General features: G+C 36.0%; 1 protein-coding gene across 3 annotated transcripts; it reads right to left on the reverse strand.

Annotated features, from left to right (window-relative positions):
* Positions 1 to 80: 80 nt before the first annotated feature.
* On the reverse strand, positions 81 to 27754 carry LOC120417473 (protein wech). 3 transcript variants are annotated; one of them, XM_039579547.2, is made up of 6 exons: positions 27620 to 27754; positions 27013 to 27305; positions 5751 to 5953; positions 3797 to 5687; positions 3584 to 3736; positions 81 to 3519 (listed from the first exon to the last, which is right to left on the reverse strand). In XM_039579547.2, exons 3-6 carry the CDS (start codon positions 5942 to 5944, stop codon positions 3349 to 3351), a joined length of 2409 nt encoding a protein of 802 aa, XP_039435481.1. In that variant the 5' UTR covers positions 5945 to 5953; positions 27013 to 27305; positions 27620 to 27754; the 3' UTR covers positions 81 to 3348. The 3 variants fall into 3 exon arrangements, with proteins under 3 accessions (XP_039435481.1, XP_039435482.1, XP_039435483.1); XM_039579548.2 differs by having other exon boundaries at positions 27013 to 27284; positions 27620 to 27753; XM_039579549.2 differs by having other exon boundaries at positions 27013 to 27239; positions 27620 to 27748.
* Between the last annotated feature and the right edge of the window lie 240 nt (positions 27755 to 27994).

The following is a 27994-nucleotide window of genomic DNA, read 5'->3' on the forward strand; positions in this document are numbered from 1 at the left end:
TTTTTCAAAAAATCAGCCCCGGCAAAAAATATATGCGGCGTTTGGATGTCATCACAATTTAAATTCAAACATCCACACCGCTTAGTTATAAACTATTTATTAGGATAAAGAATAATAATTGCATGTATATATAGTGCGTTTCTGAGTCATTGCCAGAAAATTGCTATTTTGTTTGTTGTTGTACATTTTAAAATAGATTCTTGTTTTTTTTCCTTTTGCTATGGTAACTGTTTGCCATTATTCAGAATAATTTTCCTTCCATTCGTTTAGTCTATGTATATTTTGCTTATCTGTTTGTTTTTTTTTTCCTTTTCTTGTATAGCATCAGCGATATAAAGAGAATGTTGTACTTTCGTGTGTTTTTTAATATAATTCAGCATTATACGTTGTAGTGTATATTTGATCTAAATTGTTTTTTTTTGTTGTTTATATCAGTGTTTAATGTTACTATGCACTTCTTTTTTCGACGAACACATTTGGCGTTTCAGTAGTTGAAGCCGTTCTTACGCTACAAAAATAAAAAAAATCAAAAATAAAACCGTTCATTTTCTCTAGCAGAAGCGCAAATACGTGAGTCATAGTTTGTTCTTCTTGTTTTGTTTTGTTTTAATCCAAGCAGGAACTTGTATTTAGGTCAAACCAAAATTTTGTTGTCCGCTTTAGTTCAGGAGTTAGTAGTATTAATCTATGGATATTTATGTCTTTCCATGATTTCTTTGGGTGTTTTTTTTCTCCTTTCGGTGAGGATTCCGGATAGTTTTACCATTGTTTGCCTGTCTGATGAAGTGAATCGCAAAGTATCGACTTTCGGATAACTTATATCTACGTTCGTGTTTTTTTTTCTTTTTATGGGTTTTAGTATTGCTTTTGACACTTTTCTCAAATTTTAATCCGATGTTTAATCTTTAAGCCAAAGCAATTTCCGATAGTTTTCACTTTTGACGAATGTAAATTTGACGCTAGAAAATTTCGATATTTTCCGTTATCTTTGTATCATCCGTTTCCATCCTCAGTCGAACTTTTCAGTCTTACTGGTTTCAATCAGTCAGCTTAAAACTATTTTTTTCGTTTTGCATCCGTTTTGGTTAACTTTTGTATTTGCTTTTAATTTTTGTTCTATACCGTATCGTTTTTGTCTTCTCCGGAGCTCTTGTCGCGAGCGGAGACAAGAAAACGAGTTTACTAATTTCTAAATTGCATTCAAGTTGCATGTTTGAACTACTTCTGTCCAAATTTGTAAATCGACTCGAAAAAGTAATTTCAATATTTATTTGAAAATGAACCAAAAATATAATGCACACACGAAACCTTTTTTGTTTGTTTTTATTTTCTTTCAGCAAACTCGTTTCAATGAAATTATTTGATGTTAATTTGGAATTTTCGTAAAGTACATCGAAGCACGAGAACACATATAGTTAGATTAAGCATGCTGAATGGTGGTTATCGAAGCTACGCGCTAATCATAATTTATGCTAATTATTTTTGTATTATTTTTAAAATAATAATGAGGAAAGTACAAATCGCAGATCGTCTGGCTTTCCCAGATTTGTAAAGTTTAGTTTTTTTTTTGCTTTAATTTGATTAAATAGGATCATACATTTCGGAAACGCAACATTACTTCAAGCTAGCCTTTCTTTCCATCTGTTCTTCAAACCGCTGCACGTTAGAATCGTCATTCCACTTTTCTTTGATATACTATCGAGCTATTTTTAAAAAATATCTTCTTTGTCTTTGAGATTTTATGGCAACATTTGCATGTTTGATTTCTTCCTTGTTGTTTTAATTTTTTATAGCGAATTGGATTCATCTTCATATACTCTTCTTGCGCAGCCCTGAAATCGATTAAGAATCGAATCACCTCTCTCTTTCTCTCCCTTTCTTCCATTGTACTGGCACTAGCTTTATGCCTCCGTTTCACGAGTTTAGTTTTGTGTATTTTTTTTCGTTTGTTTAAACTGTCTGCTCCACTTTGTTTCGCTTACAAAATCACAAGTACAGTGGCTGTTTATGAAACGCCAAAATTTACTGTTTTTCACTTTTTTGTTTGTTTCAAGCTTGTACCGACTACATCTTTTATTATCCTTTCCAATTGCATTTTTTTTGTTTCTTTGTTTGTTTTAGAAATCTCAAAAAAAATTGAGTGATGCTTTAGTTTATATTTTTATTTTTCCGGGAAAACTTTTAGAAGTATCTTCTTTGCAACTGGTTTCGTTCTTGGTGGTATAGTGTTTAAGTCGATGGATCAGACTGTTAGTCTGTGAGTTGAAAGTTCGATTTAAGTCATTTTCAATGCTCCTAAAGGTATTAGTTTGTATTATCAATATTGTTAGATTTTGACTGGGACGTGCGCTTAGAAGCACAGACAATTTTCTCACAATGTTTTACTAAGTAAAAATCTGTTTAGGTGCTCCTTAAAAACTAAAATAAATCACCAAACTGCTTGGCATAATACTCAAAAGTGACAATTTAGTTCACTAAAACATACATCTATTGTGAACATCGTTTTTTCTGCATGAACATGAATGTTAATACATTTACATAAAATTATCTTTAAATGCCTGCATCGTGCAAACTAATAATTTTCTTGGAAAATATCGACTACTGTAAAAATAACATTAAATTATCATTGCCTCTATTGCAATAGACTATTCTCGTCACGCTACTACTATTAAATAATGACAGTTGAAACAGAAACAAAATGGGTGGAAAACCAAATGAAAATGAAAAAATACTTTTCTCTACACAATTACAATTGCATGCTACAACAAAAAGTGTTCGACGTGAATTGGCTACTTCTCCCTTTCTTCAGTCTTTTTGTGCTAAGTCTTGTTTGCAAAAAGCATCTCAACTTTCAGTTGCTCATTAGAATTGCTTCTCCGTGCTATCGCAGCACCGTAAATGTTGCACAGTAAATGTCTCCGTCTCTCTTTCATATCTTTTTTTTCTTGTTTTCCTTCGTCACAACGAGTTTAAATCTAGCTTGTACTACCTTTGCTTTCCACCATGTTTTGCTTGTTCTTGTACTATTGAGAATTTTCTCTATTATAAACTTTTTCTTTTTTCTAGCGATAATAAAAAAAATCTATATAAAATGTATGTGTGTGAGTGTATGTGGAGGCTCGCTCAATCGTATCACTACACGTGTGTAAAAAAACGTTCAACACAAAGCCTAAAAGTTTCGCTTTTTTTCTGTTAGAGGTAGCAATGTCGATCCTTCGTGTAAATTTGTCTAATAGAGTACAGAAATAAAACAGCTCAAAGATAAAACAATTTCGTTCGAAAACGAACAGCGCACAAAAAGTGAGTTAAGAGACTGCGAAGCCAAAAAAAGAATTGTCGAGGCGTCCCTTAGTAAATCTGGATGAACGTTTTCTGCGGACTGCACTGATCACGGGCGTCCGGTGAGGTCTCGACCATCACCACGAGTCGACCGTCGGGCAGTAGGGACACATCGCTGGGGCGATCCTTCTCGTCCATTCCGACAGTGAGCATGTTGTTGGACGAGGGACGAATCTCAACCTGAAATGGAGGAAGGAAACTTTAAATTGACGGGGCGAGACTCTTGGAAAGGGAAGGAACCTACCGCCCACAGGAACTCCAACTGTGGCGAAAATATAAGCACTCTTTGATTCTTGGAATCGGCTACGATGACGCGCCCATCATCGTCGCACGCAATTCCGGACGGACGGCTGAACTCATGCACGGCCGAGCCTTCGTGACCTTTGGCGGCGAGAACCTGAGGGGGGAGAAAAGGGGTCAATAGATGTTCTAGCCGAGAACTGAAATAAAGTTCTACCTTTGTCAGCGTTGAATCGATCAGCAGCAGACGGTGGTTCTCAAAGTCCGAGATGATGACATCGCCCTGAGGCGTGAAGCAAGCACCCCGTGGAGTGGTCAGTCCCTTCAGGTAACGGCTGTGGTTGACGCCGTCGAAGCTGAAGCGCGATATAAACTGACCCTCCGAGTTGAACAGCTGAATGCGGTGGTTTCTCGAGTCTGTGACGAGTATTTCTCCCTTAACGTTAACTGCCACATCCCAAGGGTACTGGAACTGGCCACAGTCCTTGCCGTAGCTGCCAAATTTGAGCAGAAAGATGCCGTTGGGCGAAAAGACCTGCACGCGGTGGTTATCTTTGTCAACGACTATGATGCGATTCTGGGCATCGGTGCAGATGCCGGCCGGTAGGTCAAACTGGCCGTTGGCTGTCCCTTTGGAACCAAACTTGAGCTTGAAAGACCCGTCCGGATAGAATACCTGCACGCGGTTATTGCGACGATCGGCAACCAGCACGTGGCCTTCCTTGTCGACGGCGATACCCCACGGACGGGACACCTGGCCATCCTCGTGGCCATCGAAGCCGAAGGTCGTACTAGGGCCAACAGCTGGTTTGGCCGAGACGTGCGTGGGACAGCCGGGGATGCATTGGCCCAGCACTGGCATTCCCGGAATGGGGCCGATTCCTATCGAGGTCGGCGATGACCCGAGTACGTTTTTTGAAGGCGGGATCTGATCCCAGGACGAGGACGACGTCGAGTTGAGACGCTGGGCTGGAGTTGTACTACGTACAATAGGACGACGGGTGAGAATGTTTCCACTTGGTGGCTGAATGCAAACGTTGTTGCTGCTGGACATCGAGTTGCTGCGCTGGTTTACCAGTAGTACGTCCCCTTGCATGCGAATGTCCTGCAGCAGCTCAAAGTTCGGCGCTACAAACGTGATGAACTCTTCCTTTGGTTGTAAATTTTTGTACATAGCAGCAAATTGCTCCATCTGGCTCTCGCCAGAAGTCAGGGTTTTGGCAATGTCCATGCTGTTCATCGTGCCAACGGAATCCAACGCTTTGGAGAGCATATCCGAAGTTTGCGAAAGACCTGCCAAAGCTGCCCGCAATCCCGCCATCTGATCCGAAAGTGAGGTCAACTTTTGCTGGCGAAACTTGTCAACACGTTCCAGCAGAGTCCGTTCGCGATCTTCAGCCGCCAGAATAAAGTGACGCATAGCTTTGCGGATCCTTGCCGAAGCTTCCATGGCATCACGCTCAACGGCCTGCGAGTACGTAACGGCACGATCGATGCTAGCCTTAATATATTTGGTACCCAACTTGCCACTCTCAATAATCGACAGAATCTTCTCCGAAGCTCCCTGAGACACGTTCGACACCGGAATACAAGAGTGGTCCTTGTGATCCCACAGCGTACACTCCTGGCAGACAATCTTCTTGCACGACTCGCACAAATAACGCAGAACTTCGCCGTGGACATCACAGTGCGGTTCGGCTGCCATCGGAATGCTCATAGCACCCGTGGCCGACCCGATCGGCGAGATCGTATGGATAGAGATCACACAATGTTCCTTCGTAAAAGTGTTTTTATTGTGGATATGGGCACAGTCTTCGCACAGAACATCGTTACAGTCCAGACAACGGCTGATCGCGTGCGTATCGCACCGGCCGCAGACCGCTCCCAACGAGGACGGACAGTGCGAGCTACCATTCGAAGAGTTCGTCTGCGGAGACGTGCTCGGCGTCATGTGGGTCCCTATTGCACCAAGGATATCATTGTTGGCGGAACTCCCGTTCGAAGTCCCGATCGCACCCAGCACGTTCGAGAACAGCACGTCGTCCGTGATGCTGATGCTGTCCCGATCCAGCGACGTATTGTTGCTGAATCCGTTCACATTGTGGACACTGAAGGCAGAACAAAATGGAGATTAGATTTCACAATTGGCAGACGTACAAATTCAAAATTACCTCTGCGGCACCGTAACGGGACCCGAGCTAACCTTGCCCGGTGCGTCCCAGCGGGGCAGTGCGTTGAAGAGATTCGAGAAGAAAATGTGATCATTCGAGTTGAAGTCCACGTTTCCGTCGTTGTTGGGCTGGGCCGAGCTGCCGGGCGGCGGGGTTATTTGCATTGATGAAGCACCATTGGATAAAAGTGCCATAGCGCGGTTCTGGAAGCGAGAGAAAAAGACATGGATTAGCTCATTTGCACTACTCTTTCAGACTCAATTGTTCAAAGTCTGCGCAAAAAAAAAATCACATAGGATATAATCGAATTAAAAAATCACTGTCTTATTTTGGGTTTTTGAGCTCAAAAAAATATAACCATCCACTTTCACGATCCCCAGGTCTTTTGTGGTCTCTATTGCAAGTTTCTGCTCGAACCTAGAACTTGAGAATCTGCAATGATGACGGCCACCATATTGGTGGTGGAATATTGAGAATATTCTCTTGATAGTGTAACAATAAACTTCTTGAATTTAACTGATTTGAGTGCGCTGAAATTCAATTTGATTTAATTATCCCAATTTTAATTAAAAATCATTCATATAATTGAGCATTGGAAAATCGAAACAACCAATAACACTGACTTACAAAAAATGACGAAAATTACTGCGCAAGCTCAACTCGAGGGGAAGCATCTCCCCATTCAAGCCTTTTTATTGCTAGGTTCGAGCAGAAACTAGAGACCACAAAAGACCTGGGGGTCGTTAATATGGATGGATTGATTGATTAATTGATTGTGTTTCTGGGGACCTTTAAGTTCATGCTTCCTCTCGGGTTGAGCCTGCGCAGAAAATTTTGTTGATCGGTGTAATCGATCTGGACTCTAAAACGGTTGACTATTCCAAAGTATTTGAGACCCACAAAATTTAAATCTGCAACTTTTCTTCAAATTGTTGCATAGTGTTATTCTATAACTTCCAACAATGACTTGTATAAGAGCGATTCCTACAATCTGCCAGATGCATCGTGCACCCTATACAAAACGGCACCCAAGTCCGGTGCGATGGATCAATAAACCGAAAAAATTTACTACATCCGCTGCATGCAAGAACAAAGCAAGAAAAATGACACGATGCTGCGTCGAGTTAGACTTTCATATACCAGCATCAGAAAAGGCAGCAGGGTGGTGCAAGATGTGTGTGCTGCACCACCCCGTACAACATGGCGAAAAACACGCGGAGAGGAAGATCTGGAAAAAATGTAATTCATTCCATACACTCTTCACGTCCCCGGGCCTGGTGGTGGCATGGATTCATCAAATGCACCCCATCATCATCGTCGTCTTCTTGGTCCCCGTCCCCGGCCACCATCATCATCAAACATCCTCTTCCTGTTCATTTATTGTTGTTGGGAGCTGCAACGGCAGCCTGTGTACGCTTCGCAGCTTGAACTCCCACTTTTGTCTAGTGCATTATAGAAGAGTTCTTCTTCTTGACCTTCAAATTTAGACTTTAGGCCTTTCATGGTGGATCCAAACGAAAAAAAAAATCTCTTTGATCAACAAATGACAACCAATGGTTGATGTCTACCCAACACCTGGTTCTTCGAGTTGTTTGGGGAAAACCATGCATTTCTATCGGGCACCTAATGTTGGCTCATCAGCACTTTGCCAAGATCAACACACACAGTCAATCCTCGATTCCTCATTTTCGATTAGGTTTATTTTTGAACAACCTTTGTTCAACGATAATGTCTAAACTGATCTTGTTAAGTTACTCATTGTACAAGACCTGGTTTTCCAAAATCTAATTTTTCTGTCACTTTTTTTCTTATTCTTCACAATTTTGGCTATAAAACTAAATCATTAGCATTTAAGTTGGTGGAAATTGCGTTAAAGCATAGCCCAGGGTTGTTAATTGAAACCATGGTCAAAGTTGACCTTTGAAACAATAAATTAGCAAAGCAAAGTATTAAGATACAGTAAATCATTAACCAAGAATATTCTTAAAACGAAGTTTGTGGAAATATTGTTTTGATGGTCTAAACTGAGTTATCAGCACTCAATAAAAAGTGCACATTATCACTGTCAGAAGTATCCACCGGATGCATTCCCAATACACATCTCACTTTCAGAAATACGAAACCATTTCACGGCCTCACGTTACAATTCCTGCATCCAACCCGTGAAACAGCAAATGCTGGCAGAGCCTCAAGGACCGTTCGTTTCTCGTTTCGGATCCCTTCTGCTGCGGGTCGCATATATCCTTCAGTATACATTTTTCTTCGTCTCGTTTTCCTCCCTCCGGACTTCTTCGACAATTTTCGGGACAAACATAGGCTCAGGAGTTGTGGAGGGCTGCTGGCAACATGCGTCGCCAAGGCGCAAAACTTCATGCAGGCTCCGGTCTGCCCCTCTCCCAGGCCCACCAGGGGCAGGGGGAGAAGAAAAAAAAACCCTTCGAAAGGAACGGAACGTAATATATTGTCGCTCTTTATCGGAATCGGTCCAGCCCATTAGAGCGTACAAACTCCGGGGTTCTACATTCCACTCGTTCGCTAGCTCCCTTGCCCCGTCCTTTTTTGGTATCCAGCTAATGCGTAGCCAATTCTTGCTGCATCCTTCGGACGGTTCTACACGTTTTACTTCCCGTAGTGTGAACTGTGTGTTTGTATTGGGTATTCCAATTAAAATGAATTTCCAGCAAACTTTGTGTATCTTTAGTTAACAGTTAATATCTTAAATGCCTTTTTCTGCATTGATAATCATATTTAACATGATTAGACTCGTTCAAAAATATTTTGAACTTCTATGAAATTACAATGTGCAGCACCGCAAAAACTTTTTTTTCTCGCAAAAATAAAATTTTCATCAGTATTAAGAAATTTTGGAAATCAATGGTTGCAAAACAACTGGACAGGTATATGATGCATTTTAAAACATAATTTCAATTTTTAGTTTGTTTTTATGTTTTTCTGATCAATTTGGTGTCTTCGGCAAAGTTGTAGGTATTGTTGAGGACTTTTGAGAAAAAAATAGGTACACGGAAAAAAAAATTGCAGATTTTTTATCAACTTTTTTTCACTAAAACTCAATTTCCCAAAATACGTATTTTTTGATTTTCGAGATTTTTTGATATGTTTTAGGGGACAAAAATCCGCAACTTTTGAGCCACAGAGAAACATGGTCAACAAATCTGCCGCCAAGTTATGAATTTTTGAAAATATAGTGATTTTTGGAAAAAATCGAAGTTTCATGCAAAAACAAGTTTGACATTATTTTTTAATGCAAAATTGAATTTGCAATCGAAAAGTACTTTACAGGTTTTTTGATAAAGGGCTCCGTTTTCAAGATATAGCCACCGAAAGTTTGATTTTAGTGAAATATTGGCAGTTTTTCAATTTTTAAAAATAGTGACCATCAGTAACCATCTCTAAAAATATTTTTTTTTAAAGTTTGCTTTAAAATTGTCTAAGAGACATTGAAGATTGGACCTCGGGTTGCTGAGATAGAGCCGCTTTAAGAAAACAGAAACACGAAAATTTAAGTTTTCTAAGTCTTACCAAAACAACCCACTATTTTCTAATGTCGATATCTCAGCAACTAATGGTCCGATTTTCAATGTTAATACATGAAACATTCGTGAATTTTTCCAATCTTTTCAAAAAAAATATTTTGAAAATTTTTAGACTAGCTTTTTAAAAGGGCCAAACATTGAATATTACGACTATTAAAATGTTAGTCTTGATTTAAAAAATTTCAAAATATTTTTTTCGAAAAGATCGGAAAATTTCACGAATGTTTCATGTATTAACATTGACAAGCAGATGTCCAATCTTCAGTGTCTCTTAGACTATTTTATAGAAAATTTTCTGAACTTTTCAAAAAAAAAATTTAGAAATGGTCACTCATGGTCACTATTTTTAAAAATTGAAATACTGCAAATATTTCGCTAAAATCAAACTTTCGGTGGCTTTATCTTGAAAATGGAGCCCTTTATCAAAAAATCTGTAAAGTACTCAAAAGTTGCGGATTTTTGTCCCCTAAAACATATCAAAAAATCTCGAAAATAAAAAAATACGTATTTTGGGAAATTGAGTTTTAGTTGATAAATTTTTTTTTTTTTCCTTGTACCTATTTTTTTCTCAAAAGTCCTCAACAATACCTACAACTTTGCCGAAGATACCAAATTGATCAGAAAATTCACTCAAAAGATACAGCTGTTTGAATATTTACATACCATTTTTGTATGGACAGCTGCCAAAATTGTATGGAGACTTGTATGGGTGAACCAATGACACAAAATAGCATATTTGGCAAAGTTTGAGCCAAATCAAGAAATACAAATAAAATCCATTTCCGGTTTTGGTAGAGAATTGCTCAATAAATAAATAAATCAGAAAAACTTTTTGAATCGAAATTACGGAAATAGGTACTAGCATGGAAAAAAACAATCAAGCTGCAATTTCAAACGATAAATTTGCTGAAAATTGCAATAGCTGATCGGATGTCATTTTTTCCCGGGCAGATGAGAACAACAAAACGGAGGACGTTTCAATAACAAGTCATGTGAAAATATCTGATTTCGTTATCTGAAAATCATGACCATCGGTAATGAAAAGAAAAAATAATAACATCCCTAAAACTCATTCTATTAATTGTTATTTATCAGGTCACATTAAATAATGTCAAAGATTAAGACAACAACAACTCAAGTTATTGCACATGGAAAATCATTCTATCATTGATCACGTTATTCATATGAAATTTTAATTTAAAAAAAGATCAGCAGTCATATCCCAATTTGTTGTTATATTTTATTTTATTACTTTAACTATGAGAAAAATTTAGACCAATTTTCCTTTACCCATTTTGTTATTATATTTATTTTGCTAAATATGGCTAGAACTATGAGCAAATGTTGACCAATTTAGTGAAGCTGAATATTTTGGTACTATTTTATACAACAACACTTATAAAAATTAAAAATTTGAAAGTAGATTTTTAAAATGATTGATACACTCCCAAGGAAATCAAAAAAGGGTTCGAAAAATTGATAAATTGTCCAAAACGAAATATTTCTGCTATTATTTTTTTGTATTGCTTAAACTTTACGTACTTTTAAACATTTTTGCCAAGATCGATATTTTGTTTATTTGCTCAGGTACTTGGATAGTTTGCCTGGCTTCTGTAAAATTTTACCTTTTTTCAAATTTTGAACGAAAATTGTAAGCCGTCTGCCGATTCTTACTGCCAATGAGTGCTTCGAAAATATGTAATATTTAATTGCAAATATCAATATTTAATAATAAACTTACAATCATCAAACAAAATCAACATCCGTTTTTAACTATTGCATGCATGCATGTTATACATAAAAATGTGTTTTAACATAAATCTGGATCTCACTTGAATGTATATTAACTATGTCCGGATCCATCATCCGACCCATCGTTGGTTAGGTAATCGACAGACGACAGACCTTTCCAACGAGTCTAAAACATTGAGTATACGGCAACCCTGTCCCGAGTTATGACTACTTAAGTGATATTTATGTACTTATTTGAAAAAAAAAATGATTTACTGAAAAAGCCTTAAATTTTACGATAAAAGGTCTTAAAACCAACGTACCATACAGGCCTTTATAATTCTCACAAATTTCAACAGAAAATTGCAATGATCTATTAGATCAAACTTTGCTAATATTTTGCAGCAGAAGTGCACAAACATCCATTTCAATGCACACAAACGAAAGCACCGAGGCACGAAATCGGCGAAACACATACACACATTATGCGCTGAACATACACATGCAAGGAGTAAAAGAAAAAAAGACAACACCAACAACAGATAGGAAGAGGAACCAAAATAATGCAGAGACTGCCTCAACATTTTTATTTATGTTTTCATCTGTTCTTCTCCGATCAGCTTCTTCCACCCTCATTTTCGTATGCTGCCGATGCTCCCTCAACGGAACTGATCGTTTTCCCCTGTTGTATTGGTGGGCTGACGTTTTTCGTACAAACACTAACAAAGCGATGATATTTTGCGGGGACGTGGAAAATGTGCATTGGTGAAAAAGAGCATGTATTTTTTTACCAGCCATCGCGTGACGATACCTATCGTGATCGAGATATTTTTTTTCACCACCAAACTATGCTGCAAGTGTTGACTGATATTTACTTTGAACACATCAGCAAACGAAAATTAAATTTCACACACAACCTGGAAGAATATGGTGTGAGAAAAAAAAGAGCACTGAATGTTTGTGCTTAATTTTATCATTTTGCAGCAACTTTCACCCACCAACAATTTCACTTTCTACCGCGATGGTATTCGATGAACGAAAAAGTATTTTGGTGGTCTGGCATTACCTTGAATAAATTGAGACCAATTTAAGCATTTTGTGTGTTTTACAAAAAAATGGTTCAATGATACACACCTTTACAATAGAAACCGACATATTTTTCCCTAATAACAGTTTTGCCTTCCTCACCTTACTGAGGAAAGGCTATAAAATCACTCGAAAACTGAACTTCTCAATTAGACCTCCTAGTTTTAAATATATTTTAACCTTTCTACTGTATTGTGGTCCTTTCGGCCTTTTTGAAAATAAAATTCACTGTAAGTTTTGCTATATTAAATTTATAGCATAATGACTATTTTGAATAAAAAATGAAACTTTGACGACCCCTATGGTCACCGGGAACCTGCTACTGTTAAAAATAGTTTTTGGGAACCCCTGTTGTAGAGCATTAAATTTACCGTTAACATAATTTTTTGACGATATGTGGACATTCTTTTTCGAAAATTCCTTTACAAACTTTATGCTTAAGGTGAAACGGGGCGTCCCGTTGTTTGACAACTTCTTTTCAACTAAAATCAATTTCTGAACTCGACAGATTTCTTACTAGCAACCTATTTAGCGTCTGCAAAAAATCTCCTGTTCAATTGAAATCAATATCTGAACTTGACATTTTCGCTCCCTTTTAACCGATTTCAGCAGTGTTGGACACAAATGAAATGCGATAAATTTTATTTTCAAGGAAAAATATTTGAGGATCGAAAAATTTAGCCAAGTATTTGAAAATTTCATATGAAAACTTCAAAGTGTAAATACTTATATTTACGCTTAGAATTTTAGAGCACCCACCACGGGATTCAAACCAGCAAACTCTGGATTGTGAGTCCAGTGCGCGGTCCGATTGATCCACACATATTTTACTAAAGCAATATTTTATTGGTCACCATCTTGGATTACGTATTTCTGGATCACTCTGAATCATCCTAGTTCTCAAATACGAATTTGATGACCTCAAATTAGTCAAATTTAAGTAGTTAATTTCCATTCACAATAATCTACAAATATTTCTAAATCTAGAATAATTGTTAAGCTCGATCCAAAATGTTGAAAAATGTATAAACTTTTTCAGATAATTAAAAGTTCCATTTTCAACAATAACTTTTAAAACTTCGTCGCTTAAGCTTGTCACAAGATATCACACCAGTGACAATTTTCCTCCAAATATAGATTGAGCAGATATGAAACAAAAATTGTCTTATTTTCTTCAAAACCCAGCAGGACCAGAACGTCTCTTTTTTCTGGAATTCAAAACCTCCAACAAAACCAGCATGACAAACTGTGGTGAGTGCCACGAAGGATCCTGCAAAGGAAACGCTCACCAAAAAACGGCCCATTTGTCCATTCTCTCTTGTTTAGTAATTACTGCTACTTTTGGTACGACCATCTGCTGCACTTTAACGATACCCGCTCAGTTGTACAGCTTTTTTATCATTTTAAGTTGCTCGTACCCTCCGTTGCATCGACTGAAATGTTTCGAACGAATGAGTTGAACCAGGCCATTGTTGCAGTAAGAATGTTTTTTTTTGCGTATTTTGAGGTTATGAACTGCTTGAAGTTGGAGAATTTACAGGACAATAAGCGGATCAATCAAACGTTGGTTCCAGAAATCATAATTTGATTTTGCCCAAAAGCGTCAACACTTCTCTAATGACTCCTTTATGGGTCACAATTCTAAACGAATCTTTCCGAGCAGCTACCCCTTACACCACAATTGCTTTGAATTTGCTCAGAAAGCAGTGTGCTCACAAGGAAACCCTCTTGTCCTGTTTTCCCTCAATGCTAGGCAGCGAGGTATATCAGCACAAGTTTAGGTACTAGAGCACGGCTCGTAAAAAAATCTAATTATAATCAAAGCGTTGAGCATATATTTCTCTAAATTGTTCAGCTGAGTGATGCCGGCAGGGGTTTTGGGGTCGAGACGGCTGATGACGGCAACTCGTCGTGATATCCTTCCCACCGGGGTAAAAGTTAAGGGGGAAAACGAGAAAGATTCGCTTCTTAGAGGCTGACAAAGTAGGGGACCCGGAATATCAACCGCGCACCGGTTTTTCGGGCAGGGTGCCGAAAGTTACACGAAGAACACAAAAACCTTGCCACACACCGCCGCCGCTCTGCCTGCTGGCCCTATCGGGGTCAATGAATCCTAAATCTGTCGCTATTTCCAAGAGTTCAAGAACCTTTGGCTGATAAGAAGCGCATGCGTCGCCACACCACCGCCTTCCGCCGGCGAGCCTAAAAAGGCCTAAACAACCCTCCTTCGCCGAAACAGCCCTAGCACCCACCCACCCAAAACGTGAAACACGTGCCGCGCGAGGAAGCAATAATGCCCCAACCCGGCAGCGAAAAAGTGTACTTTTACCCAAAAATTCTGGCCCAGTCCAACGATGGGGGGGGGAAAAGGAAGTCAGAAGCTATGCCACAATAGGATGGCAGCGGTATATTTTGATGAAGTTGGGTTTAGGAATTTGCATTTGAAAAAAAAACAATGCAAATGTCAAGCTTGATTGAAAAATCATCTTTCCTTTCTTTAAATTGTGCTATACTCAATTAAATTTTCAATCCTATTAAATTCACTAAAAATCAACAATAGTTAAACTTTTATAGTTTCTGTAGAAAATTATAAAATCAATTTGCGAACTCGAACAAGAACTATTTTGGACAAATCTGAATAATTTAAAAAAATTACAAAACATTGTTAACAACTGTAATTGTAAAACATTCGCAATTTAAACAAAAATATTAACTAACACCTTGCTTCACCAAGTAAAAAAATATTCAAATCTCTTTTTCAAGTAATTTTACCTAAAAACACTAGATTTCCTCCGCATATTTTTGTTTTTTTTTTTATCTGAAATGCACAAGGTTGTGAAACAACTGAATGACTCAATTGAAACCGTCAGTGGAGGTGACTATGAGTTAAAAAACGATACACCCCTTCAAAATTGCTTAGTTACAAAAACAATTTAAATAACTCCGAATATCTTTTAACGTAAAAATATTCTTAGATAGTTTACTAACATTTTCCCAAAATATGGTGGAATTTGATGAACTCTACCTTAAATCCCAATAGTTTGAAAATTGTCACTAAACTGAAACTAAAATGATGCTCAAATACAACGATATGGTAAAAACAAGTCATCCAACAGTGTTTCTTGTTCGTGGGAATCGTATTGACATGCTACAATGTTTGAAAAAGAGATTTTCAAACATTTGGGCACTTTTCGAGCAATTCACGATATTTTTTCAACTATGTCATCTAAAGATGTCCCTTACACAACAGTTTTAACAGAATTTAGTTTCATTGAGAAGAACCTGAGAAATGGTGAAACCCGTGAAAATCACTTTAACCCAATGTCACCCCCACTGACGGAATGAAAATTCATATGGGACATGTATGCGAACCGAAACAGTAAACTTCTCAGAAAAATATTGCAAACCAACATAAAAGTTTATGCATTAAATTGCCTAATTTCTACTTTACAGGAAGTCTTTATAGTAACTTGTAGATGAAATTATATCAATCAAAATAATCATGGTTTTTTTGCTCAAAATATCACGTATTAGACTTGTATGACACGTCGTATCTTTTGACAGGAGCAAGCATTCTTTCTTCGAATTGGTTTTTAGTATTTATTCAGTATATTAAACTACACCCTGAAGTGGGCATCGGCATACAAGACGATAAAGAGCACGGTTCGATAGTCAAATGGTACTGAGTGCGGACGGAGAGGATAAATCCCGAAATTACCGAGAGTACTTTACTCATGGGTTCTTTTCAAAAAAAGTTCATCTATAAAAAAAAAGTACCGGTATCGAAACTCCAACCCAAGACCTTTGGCATATTGAACCATCCCTCTGCCGTTTGGGTAAGGCTACCAACTCTTGCTGAGTAAAATTCCATACACTTTACCGATATGACACCATGGTAAAACAAAAACTGTCAAGGAATAATTTATATAAATTTAAAATTAAAAATATAAAACTGTCTCTTTTTACATTTTACAAATCTCACTTTGCTTATGACTTGCACGTTGAAAAATATTCACAAAATAAACCGCGATTTGCTGAATCCAGTGTTGGTATTCTCGCGCTCTCGCGAGAAAAATTCCTCTCTCTCTAGTTCTCACCACGAGTCTCGAGCTGCCGAGAGAAACTCATCGATGTACTCTCCTCCGCTCGCGAACGGGCTTTCTCGCAAGCCAGAATTGCCCGTTCCCGAGAAGTTGAACGTGTTAGAAACGAACACAGCGATTGAAGTTACACCTTTATACCATCGCCTGGTTCGCATTAATAAGCCTGATAAACAAATTGCTAGCGAGCGCGAGCAAGAAGAGAAAAGTAGTACAAGTTCTCTCCCTCGCTCGCGAGCAAGAAATGCTTTCCTTCTTCTCGCTTGAATTCCAACATTGGCTGAATCAAATTTTCATGGTCTTCCACTTTTTTTTGTTAAAAGTGTCTAAAATGTGAGGTTCCCGAGAAGTTGAACGTGTTAGAAACGAACACAGCGATTGAAGCTACACCTTTATACCATCGCCTGGTTCGCATTAATAAGCCTGATAAACAAATTGCTAGCTTGGGACGAAGGGCTAGCACGAGGCGCTCGCGAGCGCGAGCAAGAAGAGAAAAGTAGTACAAGTTCTCTCCCTCGCTCGCGAGCAAGAAATGCTTTCCTTCTTCTCGCTTGAATTCCAACATTGGCTGAATCAAATTTTCATGGTCTTCCACTTTTTTTTGTTAAAAGTGTCTAAAATGTGAGGTTTGCTTATAAAAATAATATCGTTCTCATCAAAACATTTCGACAGTTTTTTTAAAGGTCCTATAAACATGTGAAATACAAAAGCTTATAGGAACTTTAAAAAAATCTAGATTTGTAATTAAAAGACACGTGACATATCAGACTTGAAACCCATACTGCGCATTTTGTTTTTGTTGATCTTCTTCTTCGAATCGCCTGGCATTGTTGCCAGGTATGTTTTTATTGCACCAAAAGTGCAGAAAATCTCTGGCAACAATGTCTACGGCACATTCTGAAACGCCGCGCAGCGTGTATTTTTGAGAGAAACGGACAATACCTATGCACAAGCTTTAGAAAACCTTAGGATCTTTTAGCGGATAAATATATTTTGTAAGGAACAATACAATGTTAACTGAGGAAAACTCTTTAAAACAAATTGACAGATAAATAAAACTGTGTAATTATAAAAAGTTTTGGCCAGATCAGAAAAGCAAATCAATTTTAAAAAGTTGTCAACATTCCGTACAAATCCGTATTATTCGAAAAATTCCGTATACAAAGTCCGGCCTATTAAAAATCCACGGAGAGATTCGAAAATCCGCACCGTAAGGAAAAATTCCGTACATTTGGTAGCCTTACGTATGGGCCACCATGATTCGGTGACTAAGTGGCGGTCATTTGTCCATATAAGCCACTCAATAGGATGAACTGTTTCAATGAACGAATGAACACACGACAGGTCTGAACTCTCGCAAAATAGTACTTTCCTCACGTTTCTTTTCGGCAGGTCCTGATGTCCTGATCTATCATCCGACCCATCATTAGTTAGATTAGATAATCGAAAAACCTTTCTAACAAGTCAAATCATTGTAGATCTGGCAACCCTGTCTCAAGTTATGACCAATTAAGCAATACTTAAGTATTTTTTAAGCCGAATCTCACTTAAATGTATGTAAACTATATCCGAATCCATCATCGATTTTAGTTAGGCAGTCAAAAGACATTTTCAACGAGTCAAAAAGATTGAATGTTTGGCAACCCCGTATCAAGTTATGACCACTTAAGTGATATTATGTACTTTTTTCATGACGGATCGCACTGAATTGTATGTAAACTAGAGGTGGACAAAACCGCTTTTTTTAGGAGCCGCTCATTTTCGTTCGCTCACTAAAAAGAGCCGCTCTTTTGAACGGTTCTTTCGCTCTTTTTCAAAATTTTGATGAAAAGGTTACTTTAAGAATTGTGTGAGTTTGCGAACTTTTTTCTAAATTCTTATTAAATCGATGAAGTCTATAAACACTGAAGTTAAATCAGGCAAGAGAATTATTTTTTTCCATAATCTCTCAGCTATTTAGTAGATTTTTGGTAATATTTTACAAGCTATGCAATTTTAAATGCTCAAATTTGTATTCGGATAATACTTTAATGTACGATCAGTTATATAAAGAAAAGCTATTTCATTTTGCTTAGACAATAATTTACTTTTGGAATTTCAAAGAAAAGTAGGTAACTGAAAACTTGGTGTTTGGCAGCAATGCTATTTTGGGATTAATTTTTATAAGCAATTTTTTTTTCAATTCTAGATTAAATTTTCAAAAGATCCTATCTGCATAGGAAACCCATGATGGATAGGTTGTTTTGAAAATTTAATCTAAAATTGAGAATTGCATTTTCAATTCTAAAAACAAATTTTGTGATGCAATTTATTCGAAATTCGGTAAATTATATTTATAACAAGTTTAAAAATCACTCTATCTTAGAACGGTACTTTCAAAAGATCGCGGTTCTTTTTTTGTGAGCCATGGTTCGTTCGATCTTTTTAGTGAACCGGCTCATTGACTCGCTCTTTTTTGCCCACCTCTAATGTAAACTATGTCCGGTTCCATCATTCGACCAATCGTTGGTTAGGTAACCGAAAGACATTTTAAACGTTTTTAAAAGTATGAAGATCTGGAAACACTGACTCAAGTAATGACCACTTATGTCTGTGTATTTTTTTATACCGGATCTAAAAAGATTGTTTTGGTAAAGAGTGAGGAAAAACCACAAAGGTGGATTTTTTTTAAATAAATTTTCATATAAAAAGAAAAAGCAATGCGCAAAGTGTGGACGCAACTAATCGCTCCCTAATAAACCTAGTTTGAAAAAATCGATCAAAATTTGAGCAACACTGAATAAGTCAGTGCTAGAATTTCTCTTTTTTCGTTACAGACGTTTTCTATATTTGATGAAGCTCTCGACACAAGAACTATTTTCTTCAAATTTTGATTTTAGTCCTATAGCCATAACACAACTTGAGATTTAAAAAAGACCTAAACGCAGAGTTGTGTTTTTAAAACTGCAGCAAATATCTCAGTTAAATCATACTCCAAGAACACCAACCAACATCGAGTACGCGAAGTTCATTGAATGGAACCTAACTGTCGGTACTTCTTTTTAAATCGATTCGAGGAAAAATTGAAATCACTCGAACCCCCAAGCCCGCGATGGTTGCAATGGCAAATGGGTTCGCGCGCTCATCAGCAGCATTGTTGGCCTGGCTGCCGATCGTGCCGTCATGCGAATCAACGGCTCTCTCAACGTTGTTGTTGCTGCTGCTGCTGCCTCAACTATGCTTCAACTTCAACGACCCCCAACCCAACCCAACATCAACTCAACTCAAACGCAAACCCAAAGGCAGTGGAAAAAGGTTTGTTATTGTTTTAATGTTGGATGAAATAAGAAGAAAATATGGTGAAAGAGAAAAAATAGCGTAAATAACAGATGGTGTGTAACATTCTTCCTCTGCGCCTCACACACTCTTCTGCGTTTTGTTCTCTTTCTCGCTCTCTTTTATGCTTTTTGTATGATTACATTTTTCCTCTGAAATTCATCGACTTTTGTTGGGCCTGGCAAGCATATTCTCGACTGAGCAACTCTAAAGCACCAACAACAACATGGACGGCCAGCATACTTGCGCAGCATAAAATGCCCCGGCGCAACACACACTGTGAGTGGGAATGTAAAATATGCTGGATATGTTACAATAAGTGCATGAGAGTTGTTGAGTTTAAAATGCAAAAAAAAAGTTCAAAAAGAAAAGTTTTAAATTAATTTAGGTTTACTTTTTGAACAAAACGAATCAAAATCGATCAAAATTCTGTTCATTCCAATTTTATTCCATAACACCCCCAATGTTCTCGCATTACATGACCCTCTCGCTTGAATTCTCTCATTCTCCAGCAAGCTCCGGCGGGCTGAAAACCTCTCCCATCACACTGCTCTTCGTGTGTTGTTGTTGTTGTTGTTGTTGTTGTAAACGTTGCGATCTGCGCAGTACGCGCGCCGGCTGTGCAGCAACATAAGTGTTGGTTTGGTGCTGCAGTTTGTACAGAGATCGAGTACAAAAAGTGCATCCAAAGGGAGAGAGAGGACTATGACCGCCGGAGGAAAACAACGTACGATGTTGTGAAATAATGATGAAAACAGCAAACAGGTGAGTCGAGCAAAGTTTTTTTTATCATGAAAAAAAAGCTTTAACATGAATAAAAGATCTTAAATAACAAAAAAGTCTAAAAGTTTGAAGAATTGGCCACCCTGTCCTGTCTCAAGTTATGATCACTTAAGTGATATATAAATACTTGTTTGAACCCGGATGTGAAAACTATGTCCGGATCAATCTTCCGGCCTATCATGAGTAATCAAAAGATCTTCCAAACGGGTCCAAAAGTCTCTCAATCCTGTCTCAAGTTATAACCAAATGAGTGATATTTATGTACTTATTTGAATCCGGATCTCACTTATCTGTATGGCTACTTTCTGGATCAATCATCCTACTTTCAAAACCCCTTCCAAACGATTCGTGTCATATCTGGCAACCCTGTCTCAAGTTATGACCGCTTAAGTGATATTTATATATTTTTGAAGCCGAATCTTACTTATCTGCATGGAAACTATGTTCGGATCTATCATCCGACATATCGTTTGGTAGGTCAAATCAAAAGAACTTTAAAACGAGTCTTACACTTTAAAAATCTGGCAACCCAGTCTCAAATTATGACCACTTTTTGAGATCAGATATTAGGTTAACTTAGTTGAATCCATACAACAACAAAAATAATAGATTTCTGTGCATTTGGTTTCCTAAGAGCTGTTAATCCAGAACATTTTTTCCGGATTTTTTGTGTGATCCATGTTTAGTAGGGAATTGGGAAGGCACTAATCACAAAGGCGAAATATGTTATTTTTCCCCTGATTTCGATTATGGAAAATAGAACATAATCGATTTATTGAAAAGAAATCATTTGAAAGTCGTCGTGACCGTGCTATCTTGTCGCATGTTTATTTTGGGCCAAATTGAATTAAGGATGCCATCTCAAGCAGCCAGGAATGTAGCCAGAATTTTGGTTCGGGTGGGCTGGATGAAGAAATTTTCTTCTTCTTTTCTTCTTCTTCCCTCTCTCGCATATGTCTTCCAAAAATTTCGGCTACAGGCCTGTAAGCAGCAATCAATGTCTCACATTTTAACCTTTACAGATCTCCAAAATTCGATCTAAATCCTGAGATATTCAACAAAACCCCATGCAGAGTTGTCACTCTTCATATGAAAGATGCTTCGATCTGATCGTGGTATTTAGACACACCCTGAAACTTGTTGTAAGTGCGACAACTGGCCAAAGTGAGTATAGTCAAATGACGTTTTGTCACACGTATATGCCCGTATACTGTATACATTTTGAATTATAACTCGGGACTCTGGCAACTAATTTGATCCCAACTTCTAGACAATAAACAATATGGTCAACCAAACAAAACGAGTTAGTTATTGTTTACATTGCGTGATGTAGTTTATATTTGTTCAAAATCAAACATTTAAAACGCATTTTTCAAAACGTCAAAAACTAAAAGTGACAAGAAGACACGATCACGTCGAAATGTATAATTTGGTTCAACATTATCAATATTACTATTAATTTTTTTAAACGTTTAAAATTGTTAAAACATGATTACAACATATTTCAAATCACAAAATCAAATTATTCGCCCTACAGCATTGCCTTGGCGTTCTCAATTGCGAGATTCCTACTCGAAACTAAGGTGTCCGAAGACTTGATTGTTGAGGCAATTGCAAACCTCTTTTTACACCTCAGCTTCCATCCACCCCGGGATTCGAACTGACGACCTTTGGATTGTTAGTCCAACTGCCTACCAGCGACTCCACCCAGGGAGACGAATCCTACACCTAGACTGAGCTAACGACCTAACCTTTTTTTTAGGTTAGTCCGGCGCCAACATTTACTTCCCGTCCGACGGAAGGCATGATCAGACAAATCTCGTCTCGAAAAATGCCACCGTGAGGGGCATCACGCTTACCCCTAAACCACGGGTCCCGGCCCGTTACAAAATATTTGAAATTGTTAAAAATGGTTTAAAATGGTGTAAAAATGTTTAAAATTGTTTAAAATTGTTTAAAATTGTTTAAAATTGTTTAAAATTGTTTAACATTGTTTAAAATTGTTTAAAATTGTTTAAAATTGTTTAAAATTGTTTAAAATTGTTTAAAATTGTTTAAATTTGTTTAAAATCGTCTAAAATTGTTCAAAACTGTTTAAAATTGTTGAAAATTGTTTAAAGTTATTTAAAATTGTTTAAAATTGTTTAAAATTGTTTAAAATTGTTTAAAATTGTTAAAAATTGTTTAAAATTGTTTAAAATTGTTTAAAACTGTTTAAAATTGTTTAAAATTGTTTAAAGTTTCTTAAAATTGTTTAAAATTTCTTAATTTTTTTTATTTTTTTAAATTGCTTAAAATGGTTAGAAATTGTTCAAAAGTGTTCAAAATTGTTTAAAATCGTTTAAACTTGTTTAAAATTGTTTAAATTGTTTAACATTGTTCAAAACTGATTTAAATTGTTTTGAATGGCTTAAAATTGCTTATTTTTTAAATTGCTTAATATAGTTTAAAATTGTTCAAAAGTGTTCAAAATTGTTTAAAATTGTTTAAAATTGTTTAAAATTGTTTAAAATTGTTTAAAATTGTTTAAAATTGTTTAAAATTGTTTGAATTTTTTAAAATTGTTTAAAATTGTTAAAAATTGTTTAAAATTGTTTAAAGTTGTTTGAAATTGTTTAAAATTGCTTAAAATTGTTTAAAATTGTTTAAAATTGTTTAAAATTGTTTAAAATTATTTAAAAATGTTTAAAATTGTTTAAAATTGTTTAAATTTGTTTAAAATCGTCTAAAATTGTTCAAAACTGTTTAAAATTGTTGAAAATTGTTTAAAGTTATTTAAAATTGTTTAAAATTGTTTAAAATTGTCTAAAATTGTTTAAAATTGTTTAAAATTGTTAAAATTGTTTAAAATTGTTTAATATTGTTCAAAATTGTTTAAAATTGTTTAAAATTGCTTAAAATTGTTTAAAATTGTTTAAAATTGTTTAAAATTGTTTAAAATTGTTTGAAATTGTTTAAAATTGTAAAAAAAAATTAAATTGCTTAAAATTGTTTGAATTTGTTTAAAATAGTTTAAAGTTTTTTTTTTAAATAGTTGAAAGTTTTTTAAAATTGAGTTCGATTTGCGATGCCTTTTCGTCGGGTCGCAAAATTTTTCGCGTCCGTCGCAGTGTGTTTTTCGTTTTTTTTTCGCGTGCATGTGTGCGTGTGAGGTGCGACTGGCTTTGACTGTCCCGATGACAGTTAGCCAGTTCGATTTGCGATGCCTTTTCGTTGGGTCGCAAAATTTTTCGCGTCCGTCGCAGTGTGTTTTTCGTTTTTTTTCGCGTGCGTGTGTGCGTGTGAAGGTGCGGCTGGCTTTGACTGTCCCGATGACAGTCAGTTCGATTTGCGATGCCTTTTCGTTGGGTCGCAAAATTTTTCGCGTTCGTTGTCGATGTGCAACAACAACAACAAAACCCTATCATACCATTTCATCTCGATACATCGTAACTCGTCGTTCGCAAAGTTAATCAGTACCTCACTAAACATCAATCATTCAAAACTCGTGAAATCATCTCAAGTTAAAAATTACACTGTTTAACCCTTCAGTTTTAATTACAAATGATTTTGGTTCTATCTTTCCACAGCCGGCTGTCTAAGACTAGACCATTTCATTTAAAAAATTTAACAACAGATAAACGGGAAATGTCTCATCCGCAGCCTCCGATTGCTTGCCTTGAGAATAATACAAAATACCGTTCAACAAACACTATGATTTTGGGTCGCATCATCATCTTCTATGATGAATCCTGACCAAACACCCTATCCTACTAACAAGTTTTCAGGTTCCTGGCGCTCGTGGGGTGTAAGCACAGAGTAAATCAGCTGCCCTAGTAGCAACCTGCGCTAACTAACATTCCCGTCCCTTAAAATCGAGGTCTACAAACTGACATGGCGGGCGCCGTTGGTGGCCAATGACTGTTACCTATTCGCAACTGATCTAGCTTTAGCAATCATGGTGTTTTATCTTTTCAGCGCATTCATACATGCTGTTGATAAGGGAAACACCACTAGATCGTCGAAGCCTATAATCAGTAGTGCTGAAAGGATATTACGGTTCTGTTCAGCAACGGAGGGGCAACCATGGGTGATCTCTCATGCTCATGCTCATGCTCATAGTTGAAAGTTTTTTAAAATTGTTTAAAATTGTTTAGAATTGTTTAAAATTGTTTAAAATTGTTAAAAATTGTTTAAAATTGTTTAAAATTGTTTAAAATTGTTCAAAAATTGTTTAAAATTGTTTAAAATTGTTTAAAATTGTTTAAAATTGTTTAAAATTGTTTAAAATTGTTTAAAATTGTTTAAAATTGTTTAAAATTGTTTAAAATTGTTTAAAATTGTTTGAAATTGTTCAAAATTGTTCAAAATTGTTTAAAATTGTTTAAAATTGTTTAAAATTGTTTAAAATTGTTTAAAATTGTTTAAAATTGTTTAAAATTGTTTAAAATTGTTTAAAATTGTTAAAAATGGATTAAAATTGTTTAAAATTGTTTAAAATTGTTTAAAATTGTTTAAAATTGTTTAAAATTGTTTAAAATTGTTTAAAATTGTTCAAAATTGTTCAAAATTGTTTAAAATTGTTTAAACTTGTTTAAAATTGTTTGAATTGTTTAACATTGTTCAAAACTGATTTAAATTGTTTTGAATGGCTTAAAATTGCTTAAATTGCTTAATATAGTTTAAAATTGTTCAAAAGTGTTCAAAATTGTTTAAAATTGTTTAAAATTGTTCAAAATTGTTTAAAATTGTTTAAAATTGTTTAAAATTGTTTAAAATTGTTTAAAATTGTTTAAAATTGTTTAAAATTGTTTAAAATTGTTCAAAATTGTTTAAAATTGTTTAAAATTGTCTAAAATTGTTTAAAATTTGTAAAATTGTTTAAAATTGTTTAAAATTGTTTAAAATTGTTTAAAATTGTTTAAAATTGTTTAAAATTGTTTAAAATTGTTTAAAATTGTTGAAAATTGTTTAAAATTGTATAAAATTGTTTAAAGTTGTTTGAAATTGTTTAAAATTGTTTAAAATTGTTTAAAATTGTTTAAAATTGTTTAAAATTGTTTAAAATTGTTTAAAATTGTTTAAAATTGTTTAAAATTGTTTAAAATTGTTTAAAATTATTCAAAACTGTTTAAAATTGTTGAAAATTGTTTAAAATTGTTTAAAATTGTTTAAAATAGTTTAAAATTGTTTAAAATTGTTTAAAGTTGTTTAAAATTGTTTAAAATTGTTTAAAATTGTTTAAAATTGTTTGAAATTGTTTAAAATTGTTTAAAATTGTTTAAAATTGTTTAAAATTGTTTAAAATTGTTTTAAGTTGTTAAAAATTGTTTAAAATTGTTAAAAATTGATTAAAGTTGTTTAAAATTGTTTAAAATTGCTTAAAATTGTTTAAAATTGTAGAAAATTGTTTAAAACTGTTTAAACTTGTTTAAAATTCTTTAAAATTGATTAAAATTGTTCAAAAATTGATTGAAATTGTTTAAAACTTCTTAAAATTGTTGAAATTTTTTTAAATTGCCTTAAATGGTTAAAAATTGTTTCAAAACTTTTTGATTTTTTTTAATTATGAAATTGTTTAAAATTAGTTAGCTGTTAGTTTAAAATTAAAGCTATTGAAAATGTTTAAATAAAATGATAGAAATTGTTTAATTTTTTGTGGAATTGTTTAACATTGAATGAAACTTTATACAATTGTATAAATTTGAAATTATTCAAAATTTATTATTATTGTTTAAATCTGGTTTTTCATGTTCAAAATTTTTAATGGTTGATTAGCATTGTTAAATATTATATGATTTTTTTATTCAGTAAAAATTGTTTACATCTAGAAAATGTTTTACACTACATTATACCAAACGAATCCAACCACTTTCTTCGCCCATTTCACAAAGTACGAAACCGTTTGTATCCTGTCTCTTCGCACTGTTGAAACGTAGTTTATGATAGTTTTTTTTTGCTGTTGTCGTTGTTGCTGTTGTTGTTGTTGTGCTTCATTCGTCGCTCTCTCACTTTACCGTACTCATTTAGTATGCAATGTGAGTGTGTCTGTTTACACACCGCGTACAATGACTGCTGCAGCAAGACACACTTCATCCGCATAGATAGCTAGATGGATACACCACACGACTCTTTCGAGGGAGAGAACGTCCGATCACCGTGGTAAGATACACCCAAATGGACAGAGTGTGACAAAGAATGTCGCACATCAATTTTGGTTTTCGTGTTGTCTTTCAGGCGATTTTAGCGATGGTTTTATGGTAGGCTTTTAGTAAAAAAAATGTCAGAACGTCTGATAAACTTGCAATCGAAACATTAGCCCACAATTTGGGTGTAGGAAAAATGCTAGCAAAGTGCTTTGAACGGAGGAAAATGCGTAGTGCGAAGCACAGCGGAAAGTGAATCGTGAGCACGGCGACGCACTCTCATAGAAGAATAGCACGCAAGGGGAAAAAATGGATAAGTTACCACGATAGAAGAGAGAGAGAAAGGTAGAGAGAAGAGGAAGCAGAAATTGTAAAGTAGGGGTAAAAAAAACATGCACAAAAAGATAAAGAAGAGCTTATGCGAACAGTAGGTACAGTTTTTTTTTTCTTTCGTTGGATTCTTTTCCACTTGTCTCTGGCAGAGAGAAAGAGATTAGAAAGACCGTCCTAAAAAGTGGTGATATTTAAATATACGCTGAAATTGGAAGTTTAGAGGTTCAACACTCACCTTATCACACGCAGGAACGCTGATAAGTGTTACGCCTTATCGCACGAAATTGTGGGATTTTATCCAACGACGGCAGACACTTTCACCTTTTACTTGTTTTCTTTGTGTTTCGCGGGGCAGATGAACTTTGCTGATGGTGAAATTCGCCTCTGCTCTGACTTTACTTGCCGCACTTGAGCATGGTTCGAGTATTGGGGTATTGTTTCTTTTTTCACGATTCACACGCACTGGTTTCAGGTCGATATAAATATACACTCAACATTTGAACGGAACTAAAATAAATTATCCTACAACTATGGACACATATTGCTTTAAATAAGCGACAAAGCACGGAGTAAACCAAGTCCAAAAATTCGCAGTACGAGTTTCCCTAGGCTTTCCAAAGTCCATCAATTCGATGCACCGTCAAAGAATGGCTACAAAGTGCACCGTATGAAGGGTCCCCCGAAAAAAAACAACACAGCCGATCCCTTTTTCTCTTCGCTAGAGAGTTCGTAGTGTTCCTCGTCAATATTGCTTCTTTATCTACTTCTTTTTCTGGATACTCCACCCCGGGTTGTAATCCTCTTCCCTTGCTTCCCTACAAACACAGCCGCCGCATACATACAGACATAACAAACAAGAACCACAAAAAAGCGCCCCAGCACAGCACAGAGAGTAAGAGCCTCCGGAACGTCCGCCACGAGACGCGCGCAAAATAACCAAGGTGTCTGTTCAGGTCGAAACGAAAATAAATACTAACTCGGTTGTGGCCGCTGTCCCGATGCAGGACCGCTTTTCACCGATTCCGTCTTCCCACTGGCTTTACTTTCTCCCACAGTGCGGTGCTGCGATCTCACTCACACGAACCAGCTTTGTTTTGGTTCGCTCTTCTAGGGTTTCCCTGTGCCGCCTTCTTCTTCCCTCGGCGAAGGATCCATGGTTGGCCCGGTCGAGGGACATGTTTGGTGGTATTGGTGGTAGAGTGGAGACGGCAGGTTCC

The sequence above is a fragment of the Culex pipiens genome, chromosome 3, assembly GCF_016801865.2.
Source record: "Culex pipiens pallens isolate TS chromosome 3, TS_CPP_V2, whole genome shotgun sequence".
Taxonomy (NCBI): Eukaryota; Metazoa; Arthropoda; class Insecta; order Diptera; family Culicidae; genus Culex; species Culex pipiens.

Bases quoted from the DNA above. Each gene is read 5' to 3' on its own strand.
- LOC120417473 (XM_039579547.2), bottom strand. From the start codon at position 5,944: ATGGCACTTTTATCCAATGGTGCTTCATCAATGCAAATAACCCCGCCG. The intron at 5,688-5,750 runs GTAATTTTGAAT...TTCTGCCTTCAG, and splicing joins CCCGTTACGGTGCCGCAGAG to TGTCCACAATGTGAACGGAT. The intron at 3,737-3,796 runs GTAGAACTTTAT...CTCCCCCCTCAG, and splicing joins TCGATTCAACGCTGACAAAG to GTTCTCGCCGCCAAAGGTCA.